The 22,026-nt window shown below is 39.2% G+C and overlaps 3 protein-coding genes across 4 annotated transcripts in view; 2 read left to right on the top strand and 1 right to left on the bottom strand.

The window, feature by feature from the left end:
• The first annotated feature begins 5,240 nt into the window (after positions 1–5,240).
• On the top strand, positions 5,241–7,727 carry myf6 (myogenic factor 6). The gene is made up of 3 exons (XM_038738311.1): positions 5,241–5,793; positions 6,249–6,342; positions 6,446–7,727. Exons 1-3 carry the CDS (start codon positions 5,275–5,277, stop codon positions 6,553–6,555), a joined length of 723 nt encoding a protein of 240 aa, XP_038594239.1. The 5' UTR covers positions 5,241–5,274; the 3' UTR covers positions 6,556–7,727.
• Positions 7,728–10,988: 3,261 nt separating this feature from the next.
• myf5 (myogenic factor 5) lies at positions 10,989–13,376 on the top strand. The gene is made up of 3 exons (XM_038738312.1): positions 10,989–11,515; positions 12,428–12,500; positions 12,829–13,376. The coding sequence occupies exons 1-3, from the start codon at positions 11,063–11,065 to the stop codon at positions 13,023–13,025; spliced, it is 723 nt and encodes a 240-aa protein (XP_038594240.1). The 5' UTR covers positions 10,989–11,062; the 3' UTR covers positions 13,026–13,376.
• Positions 13,377–18,454: 5,078 nt separating this feature from the next.
• Positions 18,455–22,026, bottom strand: part of lin7a (lin-7 homolog A (C. elegans)) — a 38,556-nt gene continuing 34,984 nt past the window's right edge. For both annotated transcript variants that reach the window (XM_038738864.1, XM_038738865.1), the window contains exon 6: positions 18,455–20,544. In XM_038738864.1, the coding sequence (XP_038594792.1) occupies positions 20,520–20,544 (25 nt within the window). In that variant the 3' untranslated portion in view covers positions 18,455–20,519. The remainder of the gene's footprint in view (positions 20,545–22,026) is intronic.

Genomic DNA, 22,026 nt, shown 5'->3' with positions numbered 1-22,026 from the left:
CGAGCTGTTGACTTCGAGCCTCATTGGATTCTAGACAGATTTGCATTTCCTGCAGTCCATCCTGACTCCACCTTCTGCCTGTGAGGCCAGATCCCTCCAGTATGAGTTTCTATCCAGGCTATCCCATGATTCTCCCTGACAGCTGAGGCGTCAACCCCTTGACACTCACGGGAATTTATGGTCCGGTTTAGGATGCTCAGTAGCAACTACGTTGGGGACAGAATACACAATTGGGGCACAGCAGGGACACGGCTCCATTCATCTAAAAAAAGTGAACAATTCATTTCAGCTTAGTGATTGAGGCCAATTATAGTCAGTCTTAATATTAATATATGTTAAATTTATAAACCATTAGTAGCAGTTAATCCAATATATTTCTCATCATAATTAATTTATCATCATTTGTCATTTTTCCTTTTCTCTGTCTGTATTTGTTTGGATGAAAATAAGAAAGTGTCAGTGACAGGGAATGCAGCACTGGTTTTGTTTTTATTTTAACTACTGGATGCAAAATCTATCTTACCTGACAAACACACTCACAAACAGACACCTTCAACTTGAGATAACTTAATGCACCACATTCATATACCCACACACACACACACACACACACACACACACACTCTCTCTCTCTCTCTCTTTATGTCATACATCATTTCTGCTGCATGACATGTGCACAAAGAGCAAACCAATAATAGGAGCCTTATTGTTGTTAAGTGACTGCCCTGACAATACCTCGCTTCTGAATAACAAAAACTGGAAATCTCATGCATTTGTAATATTTGATGCTATACACATATCTTGAAAAGTGTGCTTACTATTTTAACACCACTGACAACAGAATTCAAGAATTTTACTAAAGCACATTCAGCATTTTTAGAAGGTTTCTATGGACGTGATAAATTATACATAACATTGCAGGGTCTCTGGCGTAACTGCAGTATGAGCTGCACTATATTCTGAAAATGAAATACTATATACCTATATTCTGTCCTGCTGCTTTAGCAAGAAGGAAATTCCTTGTGGACCTGAACATATTGAACACATAACATTATCTGACATTTTTATGTATATAGGTGTCATTTGCTGGTCTTTATAATCAATTAATATAACACTGCGCTGATTCAGTCTGTATTCGTTGTTCATGACAATTTCATCTTTTTCTGCTCTGAACAAAAAGTTGAAGAAATTCCGAGCAAAAGCAGAAATACAATGGGCCACACTTTGTCACAGCAGGAAATGCACATGTGTAATTAATAATATTAATTAATATATACCCCTGCAGGGTAGGGGCTCGCAGAGTACAGGACTTTGACACTGGAGACCGGGGTTTGTTTCCTGCATCTCGCCTCCCATTGGGTTTGGACTACTAAAACACTAAAATGGTTAAGATTGGGGAAATATTGACTTGTTATTGGAGAGGAAAACTGATATCTTTATCCTTAAAGTCAGTGTTGACCTAAATGGAACAGAGCCATCATTAATATTATTAGTTACACTTGTGCTTAACCTGCAATGACAAGTCAAAATGTTTATACCGAGCACGCTGATTGAAGAGAATCTCAGTGATGAAAAAAAGAATAGCCTTTTTACAGCAAACATTGGGCCTCGTTCACAAACAGTGCAAAAGCTCTAGCTTACAATGGAACATATGAGAATGTCCATATTGAAAAGTTTAGCTTTTCTCTGCTGTAATGTATAATATGATGAACGTTTTTCTGGCTCCACTTCGGACACTTTTGTTTCAATTTCTTCAGCTGGAAAATTCTTTAGGTTTTTTACTTTAGGGGTCATGCTTCTCTGTTCTCTGAACAACTTTCACAACACTTTCTCCATGATACACCTCTAGGCAAATGCATTTCCTTACATAGAGAAATGGGGGCGTGGCAGTATGCTGATTGCAAATAGTGGGTATGCGCCTGTCAATTTAGAATGATTCTGATTTACATACATAGGCACAGTGGAAAGAACAAAACGGGTCTTGAATTCAACGGTAATTTTGTGTGCGTAAGAACATTTCTAATCACTAATAATTAGTGAATGAGGCGCATTGTGACTTGCACAGGTGGAACTGATAACATTAATCAGGGTTATACTCAATAGGGAAGGTACGTCATGCAGTGTTGCATGTTGGGCACATGCTCTGTTTAACTTTAAGCCAGTTGCGATGTTGGTTACTTTTGGGTGTTTTTTGGCTAAAAAGTTTGGTGGAATTGAATGCCACTACCATATGTACACAATATTCTCTTCTGTTGCGTTGCTTCTGCACGGCACAGTCCCAGAATAATGCACATGTATATATCTGCAACGCTGTTCTTCAATCCCATATTTATATATTTCCACATTTATATATGTTGACTGTATGTTTGTCTACGTGTAGCACTTTATCACCACAGCAAATTCCTCGTATGTGTAAAACACTACTTGGCAATAAAGCTCCTTCTGATTTTCGATTTCTGATTTACCAAGAAACTCAGCTAAACTCAAAGATCTAAGACTTTCTCTATGTACACAAAAGGCCTATTTCTCTCAAATGTTGTTCACAAATCTGTCAAAATCTGTGTTAATGAGCACGTCTCCTTTGCCGAGATAATCCATCCACCTCGCAGGTCTGGCATAACAAGATTGCCGTTTTTTCTCACTTGGCTGTTCTTAACAACACACTGTGTATGTATACCATGTTGACTGGCAATAGTATTTCAGAAACCCTGACAAATGATGAAAAGCACCAGTGATTCTCAGCCTTCCACAACAACGTAACAGAACCCTGGAGTGTTGGGGGAGGGACATCCATAGGGTAAAAGTAAAACCCCCAGCAGAATTGTAGGCATACAAAAATAGGAATCCCGCACATTCCCGCCTGTGAAGTTTCCAATTGTAGACCTTTCAAGGTTGCAGCAAAAATGCCACGGGCTATCTAACACCTCCTCACAGGCTTTTATCTATTTTATGAATCTGAGATGAATGAGCCACGATTCTATTTATAACATCCCATGCATGCGTTTCTCCAAGCTGTTTTGACTCTGCACATTCCAATCTATCTATGTTAGGATTTTCTGCAAGTTACAATTGGCCATACCATTCCCACTGGCTAAAACAGGCGCAACACATCTGAAGTGTGTATAGGATTATATGGCTCCTGTATACAGAAGATTATAACAGTGGGCATGATTGTTTAAAGCCTTTACTACCTTAACTAAAATAATGGGCAATTAACTGACTTTTCTGGGGCCACTTGGGGGCAGTGGAAGCAATCTGAAAACACAACACTGACATATTAACACTTTTTAATTTGATATGGCAAGCTTGTTAGCAAACAGTTGCTCTTTTACACATTAAGTAGATACTGAACAGCATTAACATTCATTTGGAGTCGTGTTTGTGTCCATCTGATGAATGTAAATCCAGTTTTTACTCTGTCTCTGTTTTGCACCCAGCTCCTGGGGGGACATTCCTCCCTCCTCATTCCTCAAAGAAGCTAAAACACTCTGGAGGGAGTTGCAAAGTCGGGTAATAATTTTCTGTGTATTCGTTACCACGAGTGACCTTGTTAATACAGTGGGATATTATACAGTGGTATTACAGTGGTATTTGATACACTTCTGATTTTGCAGGTTTTCCAACTTACAAAGCATGTAGAGGTCATGTCCTGCCTATAGTCGACTGATATTCGAATCGTGTTTTTTTGTGTGCGTGGCGATTGCGAGCGGGGGGGAACACACACAGTAGCTCCGCTTTAATCTTGAGAAGCTGCAGAGCTGCAGTCTCTTTTCCTCTTTTCATTCAACTTACACTGTAAATTTCCAGCTAAACTAAGGCTCTCTCTCTCTCTCTCTCTCTCTCTCTCTCGCCTGTCCTTCACTGGTCTTGTGCAGAGTTTTACGTGCATTACTGCTTCCGACAACTGCATGCACATCGCTGTTCCTCGCGGGTCTATTTCAAGTAGCTGGCTATTTAAAATTGATAAATAAAATATTCTCTATGTGGTTCATCAATGGTGGTGAATTATCCAAAAGTCCCGCAAGGTTTGGACAACTCATCACAACACCAGTGAGGCTGGGGCTCTGTCTCTTCAGCAAGTGTTCCTGCCACTGCACACATGCACGCATGCACGCTACGCCTACACATGCGCACTGACGCCCCAGGGTTAGGGTTACAATTTTGGATTTATTCACGCACTTCAAAAACATTTATTGAAAGTTTTATTCTTTTTATATATTTATTTACAGCATTAAACGTTGAAATGTATGTTGTAATAGGCTGTATATTAACTTATTGGGAGAAAACTGGTAGTTCTATGTAAAATCAACGTTGAGCACCCCCATATAGACAAAATGGCGTGATCCTTGTTTCGCTGCAAAGCTTAGACTGTGAGATTGGCAGTCGAATCAGGCTATGCTCATTAATGCGTCAAATCTTTCGGGGTCAGCCTAACAGACATACTGATTGTAGTTGCTTTACATACCACTCTCTAACAAGGCATATGATGTTTTTATACATTGTAAGTAGTGCTTTATTACTTGTTAATAAATAGTATCAATGTGTTATAGATAAGGGCCTCCCTGTGCTGCATAAAATTGCTTTGTCCTTCAGCTAGCTTTCTGGATATGAGCTTCAGGGCATCTGAGTCAAAATGCAAATGTATTAACAATTGATTTATGATTGTAACTGAGGCTTACTTTGTTAAAAAGCAAGAAATACTTTTCTAACTTTTATAAACAACCCTCTGATATCTATAACGACTGATGACCTTGTAAGTAAAGATCTAACAGTTTATGTTGCAGAAGGATATCAGACACAACTTGGCAATAAAGGTTGTTCTTTGAAGTTAAACACTAATAAAGCGATTAGTTGCAACATCTTAACCTCTTATAAAGTGTTTGTTATGAAAGTGGCACTGATAACTCCATATCCATTAACATTCCGTTTTTGCCATGTTAACTGTGGAACAACAGTATTATGTCTTTCACTTTCTCATTGGCAGCCTGGGAAATGTCTTCCCATTTTGTCCAAATGCAGATATTTAAAACACCTGTCATGAAACCCAAGGTGACATTTCAATAACTTCTGGAGGCCTTAATGTATATTTGTTTCCTACACAAAGTCAGTAGGTTGTAGAGAGCCATTGAAAAAAGATGCTTGATGCAGTGTGACAGCCAAAGTGTTGGGTAGAGTTTCACATTCTATATATAAGCCTGGTGACTTGTGTCCCTGTTGCTCTGTTTAAATGCCAGAGTGATCCCACTGTCAAAACAGAGAGAGGGGAGCAACAATATGATGGACCTTTTTGAGACCAACCCTTATCTTTTCAATGATTTGCGCTATTTGGAAGAAGGGGATCATGGACCGCTTCAGCATTTGGACATGGCGGGGGTGTCTCCCCTCTACGGCAATGACAGCCCGCTGTCCCCGGGCCAGGATAATGTTCCGTCCGAGACCGGGGGCGAGAGCAGCGGGGAGGAGCACGTCTTTGCGCCGCCGGGTCTCCGTGCGCACTGTGACGGCCAGTGCCTCATGTGGGCCTGCAAGATATGCAAGAGAAAGTCTGCGCCGACGGACAGACGCAAGGCCGCCACGCTCAGGGAGAGAAGGAGGCTCAAGAAGATCAACGAGGCCTTTGACGCGCTGAAGAGGAAGACCGTGGCCAACCCCAACCAGAGGCTACCCAAGGTGGAGATTTTACGCAGCGCCATCAGCTACATTGAGAAGTTACAGGACCTGCTGCAGACGCTGGATGAGCAGGAGAAAACGCAAAACGGATCATCCCACAACCTTAACGTTAAAGAACACAGTGTAAGCATTGGATACCACCACTCAGAAAAGAAATCCTCATAGTAGTAGTAGTAGTGATATTCCTTAGGAGTCTTTCAGGTGCCTGTGACTTCATGATGTGCTTTAATCATCCCCATTGTATCAGTAATATCCTTTGTGTCTGTGGTGCTTTTAATGACATTAGGATGTGTTTACTGCATGTTTATATAGCTGGTATTTTGATTGCAGTTGGGACTAACAGTGTGAAACTCAATAATTATGTCACTGATATTAATGTGTACATTTATGTATTTTTCTAAGTAGACTATTTATTTGTTTTCAATGTCTGTTATGGGCCTGTTTTCTGGATTAACCTACAAGTACTTTCCTTGGGGCAATTGTAATTTTGATCAGATATACTTATGTTTATCCATGTGGTTTAATATTAACTGAAAAAAACTTGTATGGATAACATGTGATGATGTGTGTTTCTATAGGTGGCCAGTCATGAGTACCACTGGAAAAAGTCCTCAGAGACCTGGCCGACCTCTGCTGACCATTCCAACACAGCAATGATAAACCACAGAGAAGGTATATCTGTCAAACTGCACTCACAATCTACAAATAAAAAGTAAATAAATCAAATGAAACCAACAGTCAAGCAGTGTAGTAAGTCATGTTCCGTTTTTTTCAGAAACCAGTGAGTCCTCTGCATCTTCCAGCCTCCTGCGTCTGTCATCCATTGTGAACAGCATCACCAACGACGACAAAATCAACTTCAGAGAGGACGCCTCAGAAAACTGAAAGATTAGTGAAGACCTGGACTAGAAAAATTTAATTTCCACTGTTTATCTCTAAATTATTTCCACTGTGTTCAGCCATTCTGGCTTCTGTTTGTTAGTCTTTCATTTGTACAGCAGGAGCAACAGATTTGTACATATTTTATAATAATGTGATGTGTAGATTTATTTATTTTATATTCACAACCAAACTCTTTAAGGAAGCTGATATTTTATTTAAATGTTTGTACATAACTGACCAAGAAAATAAATTGCTCCCTCTGCTAAATTCTAAACCGCTGTATTCCTCGGTCTTTAAGGGCATGCTGGAAAGGTAAGTGCGTGACAAACAGAGGCAATACAAGCATCAGACCACATATACTGTATTATCTTTAAGTTATGCTGTTTAACCACTGAAGGGTCCAAAACCACAATAGTCGTGAAACTAATACATGTGTAAATTTGCACCTCTGGTATAAATGGTGGTAAAATCTTTTTAGCAAATAAAGCAGAGTTTTAGGTCACTCTACCTCTTACTACATCTCTGTGTTTAACACAGAAAGACAACCCCCCCCACTGCCAGTTCAAGATCTACCAGTTCCCCCAGCATTCACAGCTATTAGAAGTCCCTAAAATCTGTTTACACTGCCCTAAAATAGTTCGCTGCCAGGCTGCTTCTCTTTGTTCCAACCGGCCTCCAGCAGGACTGATCCCACAACATGTAACTCGAGTCCCCTCCAACCACAGCGTGCCTGTCCTCTGCTCTCCTATCATATGGTGGGGACATGGAAACTTGGGCAGCAGACTTGAGTGCAAAGCCCCTTGGGATAATGACGTTATCTGAGCCATTATGCCTTAATTCATCATCACTTGCTTCGTCATCACATGGCAAAGCGTTTACATGCAAGCTATTAAAACGTGTGACATAGTGCTAACGGCATGGAAATCCATTGAGTCTTGTTTGTCGCGTATTGACATGAGATGGGGGGCGTTTGTTGATGATGTTGGGGTGTGCTGCTCTCCCTCAGATCTCTGTGGATGGCACAAAGCCTTGGTTGACCTTTGCGCCTCTGCCTCATCTCTCAGGCCTGTAGACACACACACACATGTCCATGCAGTGTTGCACATGTGTCAGGTTTATCAAAAGCTAAAGACCTCAGTGTTACATCCAGCAAGGGGAAAACAAAGCCATTTGAAACACATGAATGCAGCTTTAGCAACGTATGAAAGTAAGGTACATTTACTCAAGTTCTGTACTACTACCTTAAAGTACTACTTTTTGCTACTTTTACTACCTTTGCTTCCCTCCAAAATCTTTTTGACTTTATAAGAAAGAACCAGAGGGGAGAACCATACTTAAGTTTGAAGGTCATACTCTTTTCTGCATTATTAGAGTCTAAGAAGTGTGTTGAGTGACCGGTTAAAGATGCCAAGATGCTCTACAGAATGGTTTAGAAGGTACTTTGTGCCCACAGCTGTGGAATGTTTAAGTGACATATGATACCTGCTTGTTTCCTGAGATATAAAAGATGTTTTTTGACATAATTTAGCAGGTTTAATAGGTAGCATCGGTACAATATTTTCATTTTTAAAGTCTCATTTCACTTTTCTTGCCTGTTTTATTGGTCATGTTTTAAAAAAAAGTGCAATTTTGAATGCAAGTGTCATGGATTATTTTCATATATTTGTATTTGTACATTTTTAGTAAGTAAATAATCTGAATACTTCCACCACTGAGCTGAAAAACATACAGTACAATCCAGGGCTCTTTATTTCTCTTTTCAACAGAACTATTCACATCTTACCAAATATCCTGTTTTCTGTATAAACCAGACAGAAACATGATATCCCTAAGCAGTAATGTGATTTTAATGGACTCCTGCTCACTCACTCAGTCTGATAGCAGTGTTACTTCACTACATTCTGCAGCTCCATGGGTATCTGCTAATTTAATGTCTGTTTGGCAATGACTGCATTTGACCAAAATTGTAGACCTAGTATCAGCAATAACAATCTGTAGAAAAATAAAGGCTTGGTTCAATGTGGGTACTTATTACCTTCTAAATTCTATATATTTAGTTGACATACTGTATACCTGCATTTTGTACTAATGGAAGACTTGTATTTGCTGTAAAAACAGTCTACCCAGCTGTGTTTTGAACCTTACTGTCTGCTCCATCAGACTGCATGCGTGCACTCCTCACAAAGAAACAGCACCCGACTTTCTCTAGTCTGACTTTACAGGATTTCGGTGTTACTGATGACACCATATAATTCTCATTTGGCTGTGAAAGCAGTGTTTTAAAAGTCAAAGCTGATGTAAGGAGAGCTGGTATAAGCCTGGAGGCTGAATGTTCTGATTTATCCAGACTCTCCTTGAATATCCTGTTAGGAAAAGAATTCACTGCATCATGGGCTGGCAGTGAGTGCACCTCTTTCTGTTCACTGCCAAACAAATGGTGTTGCCACTCAAAATGTTTTTTGTTTTTTGTTTCATTAATTCTTGTGTGGAATGTAACATGGACTTGGACTTTGTTGGGGTGTGGGGTGGATCTTTGTTTTTATTCAACTTTTTAGTTATATATATATATTTATGTTAATGTTGTTGCAGAGAGAGTATAATTAAATATGGCCTTTAATTTCGCCTAAAGAAGCTTTATAAAGGTATCTATATTGCAGGAAGGTAAGTGATACATTGCCTGTCTGTCGGGGGGCTTGTGTTGCACCAAACAAGCAGCATATTAAGTCAAAGCATGAGGCAGTTTAGAAGAAATAAGGTTTTCAGACGTGAGGAAGATGGACATAAGACATCACCTCCTGCCCTTCACTTAACTCTGTCTCTGACCCTTGAGAACAACAACAAAAAACAACAACTCTGAGAGTTCCCAAGAGACCAGCCGAGCGCACGGATCACATCACGGGCCTGTGCGCAACGACTGCGCCAATATAAGCTCCGTGTATTCCCAGTAACACCATGTGCTTCGCCAATCTAACTCCAGCTTCAATTAGCTCTCGATTGTTACCAGGTTTTCTCATAGTCGACGTTGTTCTCAGCCTGAACAGCCTTTGATCTTCTCAGCAGCCACAAGCGCAGGCGAGCCGATGTCTTCTTCAGCTGTGCCTAATCCAAACTCCGACGGCAATTCAGAGGCAGCAGTTACTGGTGTTTTCTTAGGTGCGCACAGTTCCCAGAGAAGGGGGCACGCCAAACGTTTTGACACATTGTGAGAAATATCCGCATTGTATCCTTGTGAGCTGTCAACAACATTATTACCTAAACATGTCAGGGTCGAACTGCAAAAGCCCCTTTCACTATGATAATATCTGTCCCCTGAAAGAGAACAATTCTGCAAATAGAAAGACAACCTGACTCCAGTGCAGACGATGCTATGATCTTTATTTTCTAGAAAATTTAGGCAAATCTCTCTATTAACATGAAGATATTTGCATTTGATAAAAGTCTAACTGTCTAAACCGCCTTAGTTTGATTTACTCTGTAAAGTAACATAACATAAGTAGCATAAGTAACAAGCAATATTTCTGCACTATAAACAACTTTGCATTCCTCATTAAAGCCCCTTAAACCCCCAGTTCTCCACTTGAATGAAACCTACTGCACCATAATGACCATTTGTTGTGTGCTGAATTGAAGTTCTTCACTTGCGTCAATAACTTTTAATGGTTAAAATTTGGTCCTTGGAGGCAAAATGGTGCAAGGAATTGGGCAGTGGTGTCAATTGTGTAATTACTGTTTTAATGAGCTTTGGCAAACAGGGATGGTCTCATTCACAGCACCTTCAGTGATGAGCTCAGGGTGTTTAGAGGGGGCTTACCACTGTAATGTGAATTCACAGGGCTTGAAATGTTACACCTTCCCTTGCAGCTGGGCTGCATCTGCAACGCTGTTGTCTCCACCGTAAAAATTGGCCTGCATACTCCTACAAGTGGTCACCCTCTTTTTCTGCACAGTTTGACTAAACTAAACGCACTCTCTTTAATATTTATGTCTTCATAGTTAAGTGTCACTTTCATTGTCAGCTATGACATGATGCCTGGAGGCCGGTTACAGATATATCAGGCACAATGAAGGACTTATAAACAGGTCATGTGGTGGTTCAAGCTGCAAATGTTCACCCACACTCCTGAAACATTCCCAAGTGTTGTATTCATCATGGCCTTGCAGGAGAAAGGCTCTTGGAAGGAGACATTGGTGATGAGTAGGAAAACACCAGTAAGTGCAGATGTGGGAAACTCTGCAGGGTACTGGGGGGTGAGAGACAGTGGGTTGGGATGGGGCAGGGAGGGAGCTGAGCTAACCCCAGCCTGCCTTCTGGCTGGGCCAATGGGCCATGGTAATTAGATCTGGCCAATGTGGGCCCTGGGCTCTGGCCTGGGGGCATATAAGGGGGGCCCTGGGCAACAGACCCCTCATATCACTCAGAGGTCTCCTCTCTCTCACCCCACTCCTCTACCCTCCTTTCTACCATTGCGCCCATCTTTCCATCCATTCAGACTCCTTTCTTCAACAAGCTATGGACGTCTTCTCACCATCCCAGGTCTACTACGACAGAGCGTGTGCTTCGTCTCCAGATAGCCTGGAGTTTGGACCCGGTGTGGAGCTTGATGGTTCTGAGGAGGACGAGCATGTCAGGGTTCCCGGGGCACCTCACCAGCCGGGACACTGTCTCCAGTGGGCCTGCAAGGCCTGCAAGCGCAAGTCCAACTTTGTGGACCGCAGACGGGCTGCCACCATGCGTGAGCGCCGGCGACTGAAGAAGGTCAACCACGCGTTCGAGGCTTTGAGACGTTGCACCTCGGCCAACCCCAGCCAACGTCTGCCAAAGGTGGAGATCCTGCGCAACGCCATCCATTACATTGAGAGTCTGCAGGACCTGTTACGAGAGCAGGTGGAAAACTACTACTGCCTACCTGGAGAGAGCAGCTCTGAGCCTGGTAGCCCACTGTCCAGCTGCTCTGACGGCATGGTAAGACCTCGGATCCATGTTCAGCCTCTTCATGCAAACATCTGGTTGCTCTAAAACTAATACAATGTCAGGCAGAGAAGTAACGACAACTGCATGCAAGACATCTTGTAGAAACATCACCTGAAAAGGCCTTTGTTGTTGCCATATCTCATTACCATGTAGAGTATTTCATTTCAAAATAGAGCTTGGATTTCCAGTTTAGAAACCTATTAATCAAATAAGCTCATCTTGCCCCAAGACCTCAATTACCATGCTTCTCCATGCATGTCATACTCTTCCATTATTCTTTAATACAAATATCTATTCTGTAGTCTGACATGTATATCTGTCCTCTTTGTGTGAAGCTTGTTATTACATTATAAGTCACGATGAATTCATTGTTCTGAACAACAGTCTGAATGTGACAGGGTATCAGCTAATACAAAAGTACTTATAATGCTGGGTGGAATAATGGCTTTCCCACCACTGGACACTTTATAGCCTTAATAAACCAAACTAAATCCACCTTACTGAAGTCTGGCAGGAAAAACTGGGGGCTTTTCTGCATTCCATCCTGACTGCATGTTCTGCACCGCTGCCAGGATTTTCTGCAGATTTACTTGGAGAAAGTGTCATCTTGCACAAACTGGTGTTGCTTCCACTGATACAATCGATTCGCCACGCTCAGAGCTGGGCAGGGGAAGGGAGCGTACACTGCCACTTTGGCTTTAAGGTGGATGTGAAATAAAGAAGCCCATAACTTTTGGAATTCACGATTTATTAGCCTGTCCAGAATATCATGAAGGGCACTGGTTGTTTTTGCACTCTTCCTGCTTCTTTCTATCCCCTACAAATTTAACATAACACATCATTTCTGTTTGCTGCTTTTGTGCAAGAATTCAAGGGTAAATTTGATTTTTCATTTCTTTGCAGGCTGACAGCAACAGTCCAGTGTGGCAACATCTGAATGCAAACTACAGCAACAGATATTCATATGCGAAGAATGGTAAGACCTTTTCACAGGAACAGCAACCTGATAAGAATATGACATAACTTTGTGCCAACATAGTGCTCTAAAAACCTAATAACTGAGTAGTAGATTATATTAAAAGTATTGTAATGTGTGTATTTTATTTTTGCCTCAGGGAGTCATATAGTACCAGGATTTAAGTATATCATTAAATAAATAAAACCCCATACAAAACTGATAAAAGATTTATGTTTTAAAAAAGTCATTTTTATTAAAGATGGATGTCACATATGAAATTGTGTTAAGTGCAGTTATCCCTGTATTAAAATCCTGACTGATCTGGACTCTGTCTTCGTCTTATCAGAGAGTGTGGGCGATAAGACAGCTGGAGCCTCTAGTCTGGAGTGTCTCTCCAGCATCGTTGATCGCTTGTCCTCGGTGGAGTCCAGCTGCGGACCGGTGGCTCTGAGAGACATGGCCACCTTCTCCCCTGGCAGCTCCGACTCGCAGCCCTGCACGCCGGAGAGCCCCGGATGCAGGCCCGTCTACCACGTCCTGTGAAGGAAACTTCGCTTTAACGTGGCTATATTGCCACAGTCAGGCGCCCAGCTTTCACCAAACACCAGCTGCATTTGCAACAAGAAGAGATAAGAACTAGTTTTGTGCAATTTTAAAAGAGTCTGAATTTGAGGACCTGTGGCAAGTAGCTTTTTTGTACATGAGATTGTAAATATGTAATGTAATTGCCCATTTATTCTATACATGCTATTATACTCAATGAGACATATTTAATTATGAGAGTACATGTAATGTTGCATAATTCCAACATGAAATGGTATTTAAGCAGTTTTCATTCTTACTTTCCATGTTGAATTTCATGAACATTAAATCTTTTCACTGTTTTGTGTAAAAGTTTTGTATTTGTTGTTGTGAAGCTCTTCTTCTTCTGTTTCTTTGTGACCGTGTGTTCAGATATCTCATTAATCATCAAATTAACATGGGAGGTAAAATAAGATACTACTATAGATAGTATACTTCAGATAATACTGAAAAATGAACTAAAATAATAACTAAGAGTTTTGTAGTTCTCTCCTTAAACACCTTAAACATGAACGTCACCTATTAAAAAACCAAGATGACACCAAGAACGAGTGACTAGCTCACACTAATGTCGCATATTTACAAGATATTTTTTGAAGGAACGACACATTCCATTTAAAGAAAATGTGAATAATTTCCATTTAATCCAGCAACTAAATTAATAATTTAAGATAGCAGATTCTTATACGTTTGCATGATAATTACTTCGATGAGCTTTTTATTAAGTGACAAGACTATCTCGTGCAGGGCTTGTCCAGGATAGTCTAGACCAGTGGTTGTCAAAGTGTGATCCAGGGACTCAGTTTGGGTGTCCTTGACGTGAAAAGGTTTGAAAACCACTGGTCTGGACTGTCTCCAGCTAACAAGGTGTGGAGATCACATTTGAAACTGATGGAGGTCAGCTGATACCATTAATCATTTGACACTACTGTAATCACTCATGAGCCTCCTGCATATGAGTCATTATCAGTGTAAAAGGGAATTTTGTCCTTCTATAATATCTGTTCTTCTGCATCATAGCAAGGATTCAAACAAAATAAATAAATAATAGGAAATGAGAATATTGCAGTTTAAAAATAAAAACACACTTTGACCACACTTTAGTATCTTTTTATATGCCTGGGAGTGCATTTAGGGGGAGGCAGCAGTGTGAGTACCTGTCATCATTAACACCCTTGATTATACCATCAACACCGGAGTTGAGAACAAATGGCCTCTAATTGTACTTATTGTGTGTGTTTGTGTGGGTGGGTGGGCGCTTACACATATTTCATACTGCATCATGTCTTTGATCATGCTGTAGGTAAGTAGTTTCAATTATTTTTAAATTTACATTGGTATATATAGGCAATCTATTTTTTAAATCACAATACATTCACTGAAAATCTAGATTTCCTTTGTGACTATTGTTCTTGTGATTATTCCCATCTCCCTGAAGCATATTTCCATCTTCTTCTACTTGGTCTAATGTGCTCAGCCATTGTGAAATTACTAGTAAAATACTATCATGTATTTTTATATCTGATTATTTTATTAACTGTTTCTATCTATAACAAATATATCCATCATATATAAAATATCATATATATAGCTCACACACATTTAAGCTCATATGTTTTGTATGTAACCTTAACTAAAGCTGCTAAATAAATGTAATGCTTAAAAAGTAAAATATTTCTCTCTATTAAATATACTTACTTTCCACTACTGCTAGTCAGGTACAAATGGTCAAGTTGTTAATGAAGCTTCACTTGGAAATGAGGAAGCCGGTGAGACATTAGCCAGTTGCAAATTAGTCTAATATTAAATCACTCACAAAAACAACATAAAATACAGATTTAATTTGTCCACGTATATATCCCTCCATCTTCCTTATTCTACCACTGGAGAGATGCCTATAGGCAAATACTAGAAGTTCCTTAGTGGTTCAGTCTCTGTGCTACAATACTGCAAAACATTGTGGACATTCCTGAAGCGGCTTGTATTTCACTAAATTCCACGGCTGCGTACGAGACTCCAAATGTCACTGATGTCATTTTCCATGGCTACGCTTTGGTTGTGATGCATGAATCGCTCATTTACTGAGCCTGGATTGTCAACACAAAGCATACTTCCAGTAGCATGAAATCAGGGAAAATTTAAAGATAGTAGAAGAGAAGTGTTTGATCTGATTTTCATTTATTTATTTGAGTTTGGATCTTGACATAGTTTTGACACTATTAATAAACTCTGGAAGAGCGTGACTCAAATGTAAGCACAGTGATGACTGTAGTACTCAGTGAGACCACAAGAGAGAGGTGTTTCTTTTATTTCCTACATTAACATGTGACTCGTCATATTTAGCTTCTTCTGACTGGATTTCAATGATTGATATAAATGGGCAGGTTTAAACCCCAGGGAAGTATTTATAGTCTCTATGTAATTATCCTAACCTTAGTTCACACATTTTCTCATACTTGAGGGGAATACTGATTTTATTGAATGTTGAACTTGGGTGTTTGAAGAATTAAATCTGCCCTCTGGCAGAATCTGTGATGCTGTCTGAGTAACAAACTGCAAAGATGATAGGTTTTCTTTCTTGTCATAACTATTAGTATTGCTCAATCATACATTATGTTTCAAGAATTTTAGATTTGTTCAGCTGATATCTTGATGACATAACAGCTTTGAGTGCTGGTTTAAGGAATTTAGAGCATTTAATCACCACAACACCTGGAATGTAGGTAATTATTTATTTGGCTCCTTGTTGTGCTGTATGCATTTAGCCAACAGGGTTAGAGTGCAGCAAATGTCTTGCTCAATGGACCGCTCAACTGTCGTGGAAATGAAACATTTGACATTGGGACAGTCGTGTAGTTCCCAATTTTGATAGGAAAAAACCCTTCTATGTATGTAAATAATTTACATACAATTTGCAATGACAGATATTGGGAGTTCTCAAGATTTTGGTTTCACAACTTATTTTTTAACCGCAGTGAAAGCCTTGTAGTTGTACTAGCAATGAAATATTGTCCTTTCCAAGATTGATAACCCCGCTACAAAAATCTCCAATATGAGCTGCGAGGGGTTATTTTTGAAATTCAGATTTAGGGGTTAAGTGTCTTGCTCAGGGACGGACGCATTGGTGAATGTGTTGCAGTGGAAATCAAAGCCAGGTCTCCCACACCAAAGAGGTGTGTCTTGTCCACTTCCCCATCACCACCCACAAATAAATTGATCATTCATGCATCTTATTTATGTATTCAAGTATGCCACAGAAGCTACAAACATTTCCACATACATCAGTGTCCTAAAGGGATCTCACAAACACACACACACACACACACACACATACACACATACACACAGGAAATCCCACACATAATGACATGTTTAAGAGAGTTCTTTCACAAACTCTGACATACAGAAACACACACACACAGAACGTGAATACATTCTCCATTGCATAAGCATACTGTATATAGGATGGGACACATTTTATTTATTTATCTACTTTCCTTTAAATCACTTTTTTCTTTCTGCCTCTCCTCCAGGGCGTTAGTGTTTTTGGATGAATTATCTAAATGCTGAGGCATTGAGATGTTTATGGCTCATTTAATTGAGTAAATATTTTATTTATTTTTATTTTCCCTTAAAAATAATGTATGCGCAGGAAACTTTTGGTTTGTTTATATATTAAAATGTTATAAAACTATTGGCCACAAAGAAAAATAAATAGTCAATCAAAAAATATGCATCCATCTTCCATCTATTACTTCAACCTTTGATCTATCTGGTCTGGCTCAAATCTGACCAGCTAGTATTCATATATATATATATATATATATATTGCACTTAATTTGTTCACAGCTACAGATTAAGTAGACATTACCTATTAAGCTACCTTTCAGTACAGTAAAGTTTTACAAAAGGACATTAATTGCAATAACACAATCATCACAGGTGTACCAGTCAAAAATAGTTTCTAACAATTGAATCCCTAATTGCACATCCAGTCAGTCCCCCATTCTGAGATCTGCCTGGTCTCTGCACAAATGAAGAAGGTTGTTTATTTTGTTAACTACTGGACAATTAGCCTTTTCATGATATAAAACAGTTATTCAAAATATCCACAATGTATTTGTGAATAATGTATATTTGTTTGTTTTTATTTATTTGTTGTGGGTCAGATGAGGCATCTGACTATTAAAGAAATTGAAAATGGAAGGAAGCGTTTGTTTTCTGTTTTCTGTCTCTTAAAAGAGAAGTGACCCCACAAGTGATGTAAAGTGACTCCATGCTGGTTACTCTACCTGCTGTTCTTTATATAGCTAACAGTCTACATTGTGATATGTAGTCCCAATTAGAGCACTGGTAATCCGGATTTGGTAATCTTGAAAAGTTATGTGTGTGTGTGTATATATATATATATATATATATATATATCAAACCTAAACCACTGATTATCATTATTGTTGTTGTGTGATCCTAAGGTGTTACATTCAGGCTCTCTTTGCCTTGATTAACACCCACGGACACAGGCGTGGGATTTATCACCTGCATTAATGTCACCTGCACTGTCGAGAATTGTCACCTCAGGCTTTGGTCATTTGCTGTAGAATTGGTTATTTGGCAGAGAATAGCTCCAACAGGGATTTTACTGCCCGAAACACCGTGTACAACACGTTGCAGGTGAAGAAGCAGCACTGTTTTGTGCTTCTACTTTCACCGTTTGAGTCTCTTTATTAGTTAGTGTTGGCTCTTTCTGTTGAGCTAACAAAAGGCCATTGACTTTCTGTTCCCGGGATAAAAAACCTTCATGTGCTTTCAGAGGGTCATTTCTGTAGGTTTAATCATTCTAGGTCTTCATTTATGCAACAAGCTACTGTGTTTTTGCAGAAACAGAATATATTTAGTAATTACTTGACCAAGGGGTAGCTATATGTTTTATTATATGTTTTATCAACCTGATTGGAGTTTTCATTCTACAGTTAAAACTTACACAATGAGTATTTTGTGAGAATATTCCAGTATTTTAAGACTCAGTAATTTAAATTTGACTACTTTTAGGCCATAATATAAGAAACTACACATGCAAGACAGTATACTGAGGTCTAAGCATCTGAGCCAAAAGCATTACTACATAGGACTTAAACGGGTGAATTAACACGTGTATGTATGATCAAGCAGACTAAGCCTCCCTCCTGCAGTATACACTGCCACAATCTGCTGGAAGAAATCATTCTTTATCTGTATGGGGGAGATCTGGGACGTAGCAATGATTAATTAAACCTCATCTATTTTTTTGGAAATCTTTATTTTTTTATCTACCTCTTTGCAAATTCAGTAGGTAACAAATCAATGCCTCTCTGGAAGGTAACATGGGATATTAAGGAAGGGTCGACAAAGCGTTCACTGTACACAAGCACATAGATTTATTTATACAAATATAGTATGTATAACAATTGCATATCAACAGTTTGTTGTGTTTTTTTTTATCTTTACGGTAAGTACAGGACCATCAGCTTCAAAAATGTAAGTCAATTAAGAAAGAGTACCTGTGATTTAAAGATACAAAAAGGGATCTGTTGTATTGAGATGTTCTGCTTGAAGTGTGAGTGAGGGACAAAAACATTTGAATGTCCTATAAAACCTGAGCACAGAGGTGACCTATTGCAAGAGCTTTGGCATGAAGTGACCTTAGTGCTAACAGGTTATTTAGGAAATGGCAATGGGAAATATCTGGCAGCGTTGCACATATTATGCATTAAGAAGAATTTAGCTCTGCTGGACAATTGCAATTAGATGTAATGTAGATTGTTAAGAATTTCAGGTAATAATCAGTAACATTGTCATGAAAATGCAACTTCATGACAACTTTTAATTCGCTGTTCCTAACATGCAGCGTCTGAATGGTCTCTCTTTAGGGGGGAAAATCCTCTAGCAGACAGGAAGTGATACATTTTATGCTTTTGAATTGGGATAAATGGAAGAAGAAACAGCCTAAGCGGTAAAGCCTGCATGGTTGAATAAACAAAGACCTACAAAAAAATGAATAAAAGAACAGGAAACACAGGAGGGTATTAGAGACCAAATATAGACAATTAAGTGATCTCTGCGAAGTGCAGTGCAAAATGACAAACACAAAAAAAGGAGCGCTTAGCATCGTAGATGGAGATGATGGAAAAGCGAACACAGACCTGGCGGATTACCACTTCAGCTCTGCTTCTTGGTTGGTAGAGAGAAGTTTAACAACAGAGTTCCCTTACAGGTACAGAGGAAAAAGAGAAAGTCAAACATCACACCCAGTCTCATAACTTCTTAAACTGATTGTCAAAACAGAAACACATGGGGACAGATCTACATGAACTATGTGCTAGTATTCAGCTGTTTTACAGTACAATGAATATATTTAAATAATAATCTGCATGTCTTAGAAAGAATACACTATATTAAAAGGAACAATATGTTAAATCTCTGATCTCATAAACTATAAAATAGACAAGTCTGAAAAATCAACATAATTCTAGCATTTTTGGATTTAAATCCCACTCTGTTGAAATGAAAACTGGTGACATTCTGTTCGAAAAAGGGCACAGTTAACATTTCTGAGGATTGATTTGAACCTTGATAAAATCTTTTGGTCACATATGTTTTCTAGATAAATCTAAGTTGGGAGTAGCTTACAAAGTCTGTTAATAATCGCAGTTATTGCACATTAATTGCTCATGCCACCTGTAAATCAATAATCTCTTTAAATGGCACAGAGAAAAGATTTGGACACAGAAGCTGCCTTTCAGTAAATAAGACCAAGTTTGCTTTACAATGATTTACATTTGCACGTATGCCATAAACTCTGTCTATATGTTTGTATATGATCATGAATTTGGTGGTGAAATGTAAAAACTGAAGAATGTGTGTTATTGCTAAACCTACAAGATACAAAATCTTTCCTGCTACAATATAGAAGGTAAAAAAGAGTTCACGTTTATCCAAAACAGGACAAGTTCGACAGAAAAAAAGGAGCCAATGGGGATTCATACAGAGACACAAGCACCAGTCGAAGAATCAATAAAAAGACCACAGTACAAATTATATCTATGGCAAAATCGCAAAGGTGCCACGGTGCAATGGATGTCGGTAAGCAATCAAAAATGGATGACTGTAAACAAAACAAGAAACACAAGAAAAGGAGTTTCAGTAAGAGTCACAACTGGGGAGAACAACTTATAAAAGCGAATACAAAGTCAAAATGGACGACTTTCAGTGCCAGCCTCCCTCATACTTGTTTTCAAAGCACCAATTTCAGGATACACGGCTCTCTTTGTTTTTGCTCAGTTATCGGTGGTACACTGGAAGGGAGAGAGAGTAAGGAAAAGAGTCTTCTACTTGTTGGTTTTGCTCCACGATGGATAGACTCCTTTGGGATCCGCAACACAAACAGGTGGTCTTTCAGATCCACCTTTTCGCTCTCCTTCACTTCTTCTTCTTTTGGAACAACCTGCAGATCATAAAAAAAGAAGAGCAGACTGAGAGCAATGCTTCAGAGCTCGCTGACAGTTCAGATTTGTAGACAGAGTAGAACTCATGTTTCTTCAACGTTATGAAGCTAATTCTGCATTGACTGATGATTTTACTAATGATTATAGATTTCAATTGCTGTTTGAGTCTCATGCTGGCTTCAAATCCTAAATCAATTATCACTGACTTTCATTGTGCAATAGTGGTCTGTGGTCTGTGGTCTCTGTTTTGGGAGTGTGTGTGTGCGTGCATGCCAACTTTTGCACTTTTGGCATGACAAGGCACTTTCTTATGGCACCACAGTGCCCAAATGTCAGGCCAAATACAAGCAAGCCGCATACATATCCCTTAACTATAAAACATAGCTCACCATGTTGAGATGATAGAAGACAGGTTTATTAAAATTACAGAGAGACTGTCCACTGGTTATCTATCCTGAGAGGACCTCTCTGCACCAATCACATGTGCGTCCTCAATTACAAACAGACCATTATATAAATACCTGTGAAGATGTTTAATTTGAAGGGTACAAGTTAACACTACTGGTGTAATATTTCCGACTTTACTTCCACTTCTATAAGTTTTGCTACTATATATTTATGAAAGAAAATATAGCTTCAAGTGGAATTTGTACACTTTCCTATGTAAAGGGGTTTGTGTTAAAACAGGAAGTATAGCAATTGTTTATTTTATTTTATTTGAACTGTATATTGAGCACTTCCCGTCTTTTTCTTCGCCTTATCGCTTATTACTTTTGTCTTGGGAAAGTAAGCACTTTAGATGTTTTTGCTAGTCACTTTATAACTGTAAAGTGAACATATTGATATTTTTTCATTTTGGAACTAAAGCATTATTCACTTTAATGGATAAATCTTCTAATTTGAAGAAAAGTTTGTCAAAGCATGTGTGTTGCAGGGCTGCTGTGTTGTGAGACAATGGTGGCTACCATGGGGCATTTAGTGACTCTGTTCATTGTGTGCGCTGAGAGCATTAAAGCAAGGGACACCCGGTGAATGCTTTGTTTTGCTACAATTATAGGGAGGTAATGATGATGCCATTGCTGGTGCCTTGCAAAAAAACACTGAATGACAAACTGTGGGAGGCACGTTACAACACTATGCTGAGTTACACCCACTACACAGGCTCTAAAACAGTGAGTTATGCATTTTCTGACTACAACAATAAACCTTTTATAATGCCAAGACAAACTGATGGAGGTAAAACTGAAAACTAACTTATTTAACTTATTAATGTTTGAAGGGTCTGACTGATGTGATAAGAGTCTAAACTAGTCACCTTGCCTTGAAATACCTCCATTAACACCAGAACAGTTAATATACTTCTATGAAATAATACATTAACTTTCAGGAAAAAGGACGTGTAATGCTAATGTGCGGATCATCATCTACTAATTATTGATCAGGAAATCAAAACCATCGTCAAAATTTCATTCCAGCTGGCA

The sequence above is a fragment of the Micropterus salmoides genome, unplaced genomic scaffold (genome assembly GCF_014851395.1).
Source record: "Micropterus salmoides isolate LMB-PRFRI ecotype aquatic unplaced genomic scaffold, ASM1485139v1 Ms_hic_scaffold_23, whole genome shotgun sequence".
NCBI classification, from domain to species: Eukaryota; Metazoa; Chordata; class Actinopteri; order Centrarchiformes; family Centrarchidae; genus Micropterus; species Micropterus salmoides.
The sequence above is the reverse complement of the archived record's forward strand: the minus strand, read 5'-3'. Positions and strand labels throughout refer to the sequence as shown.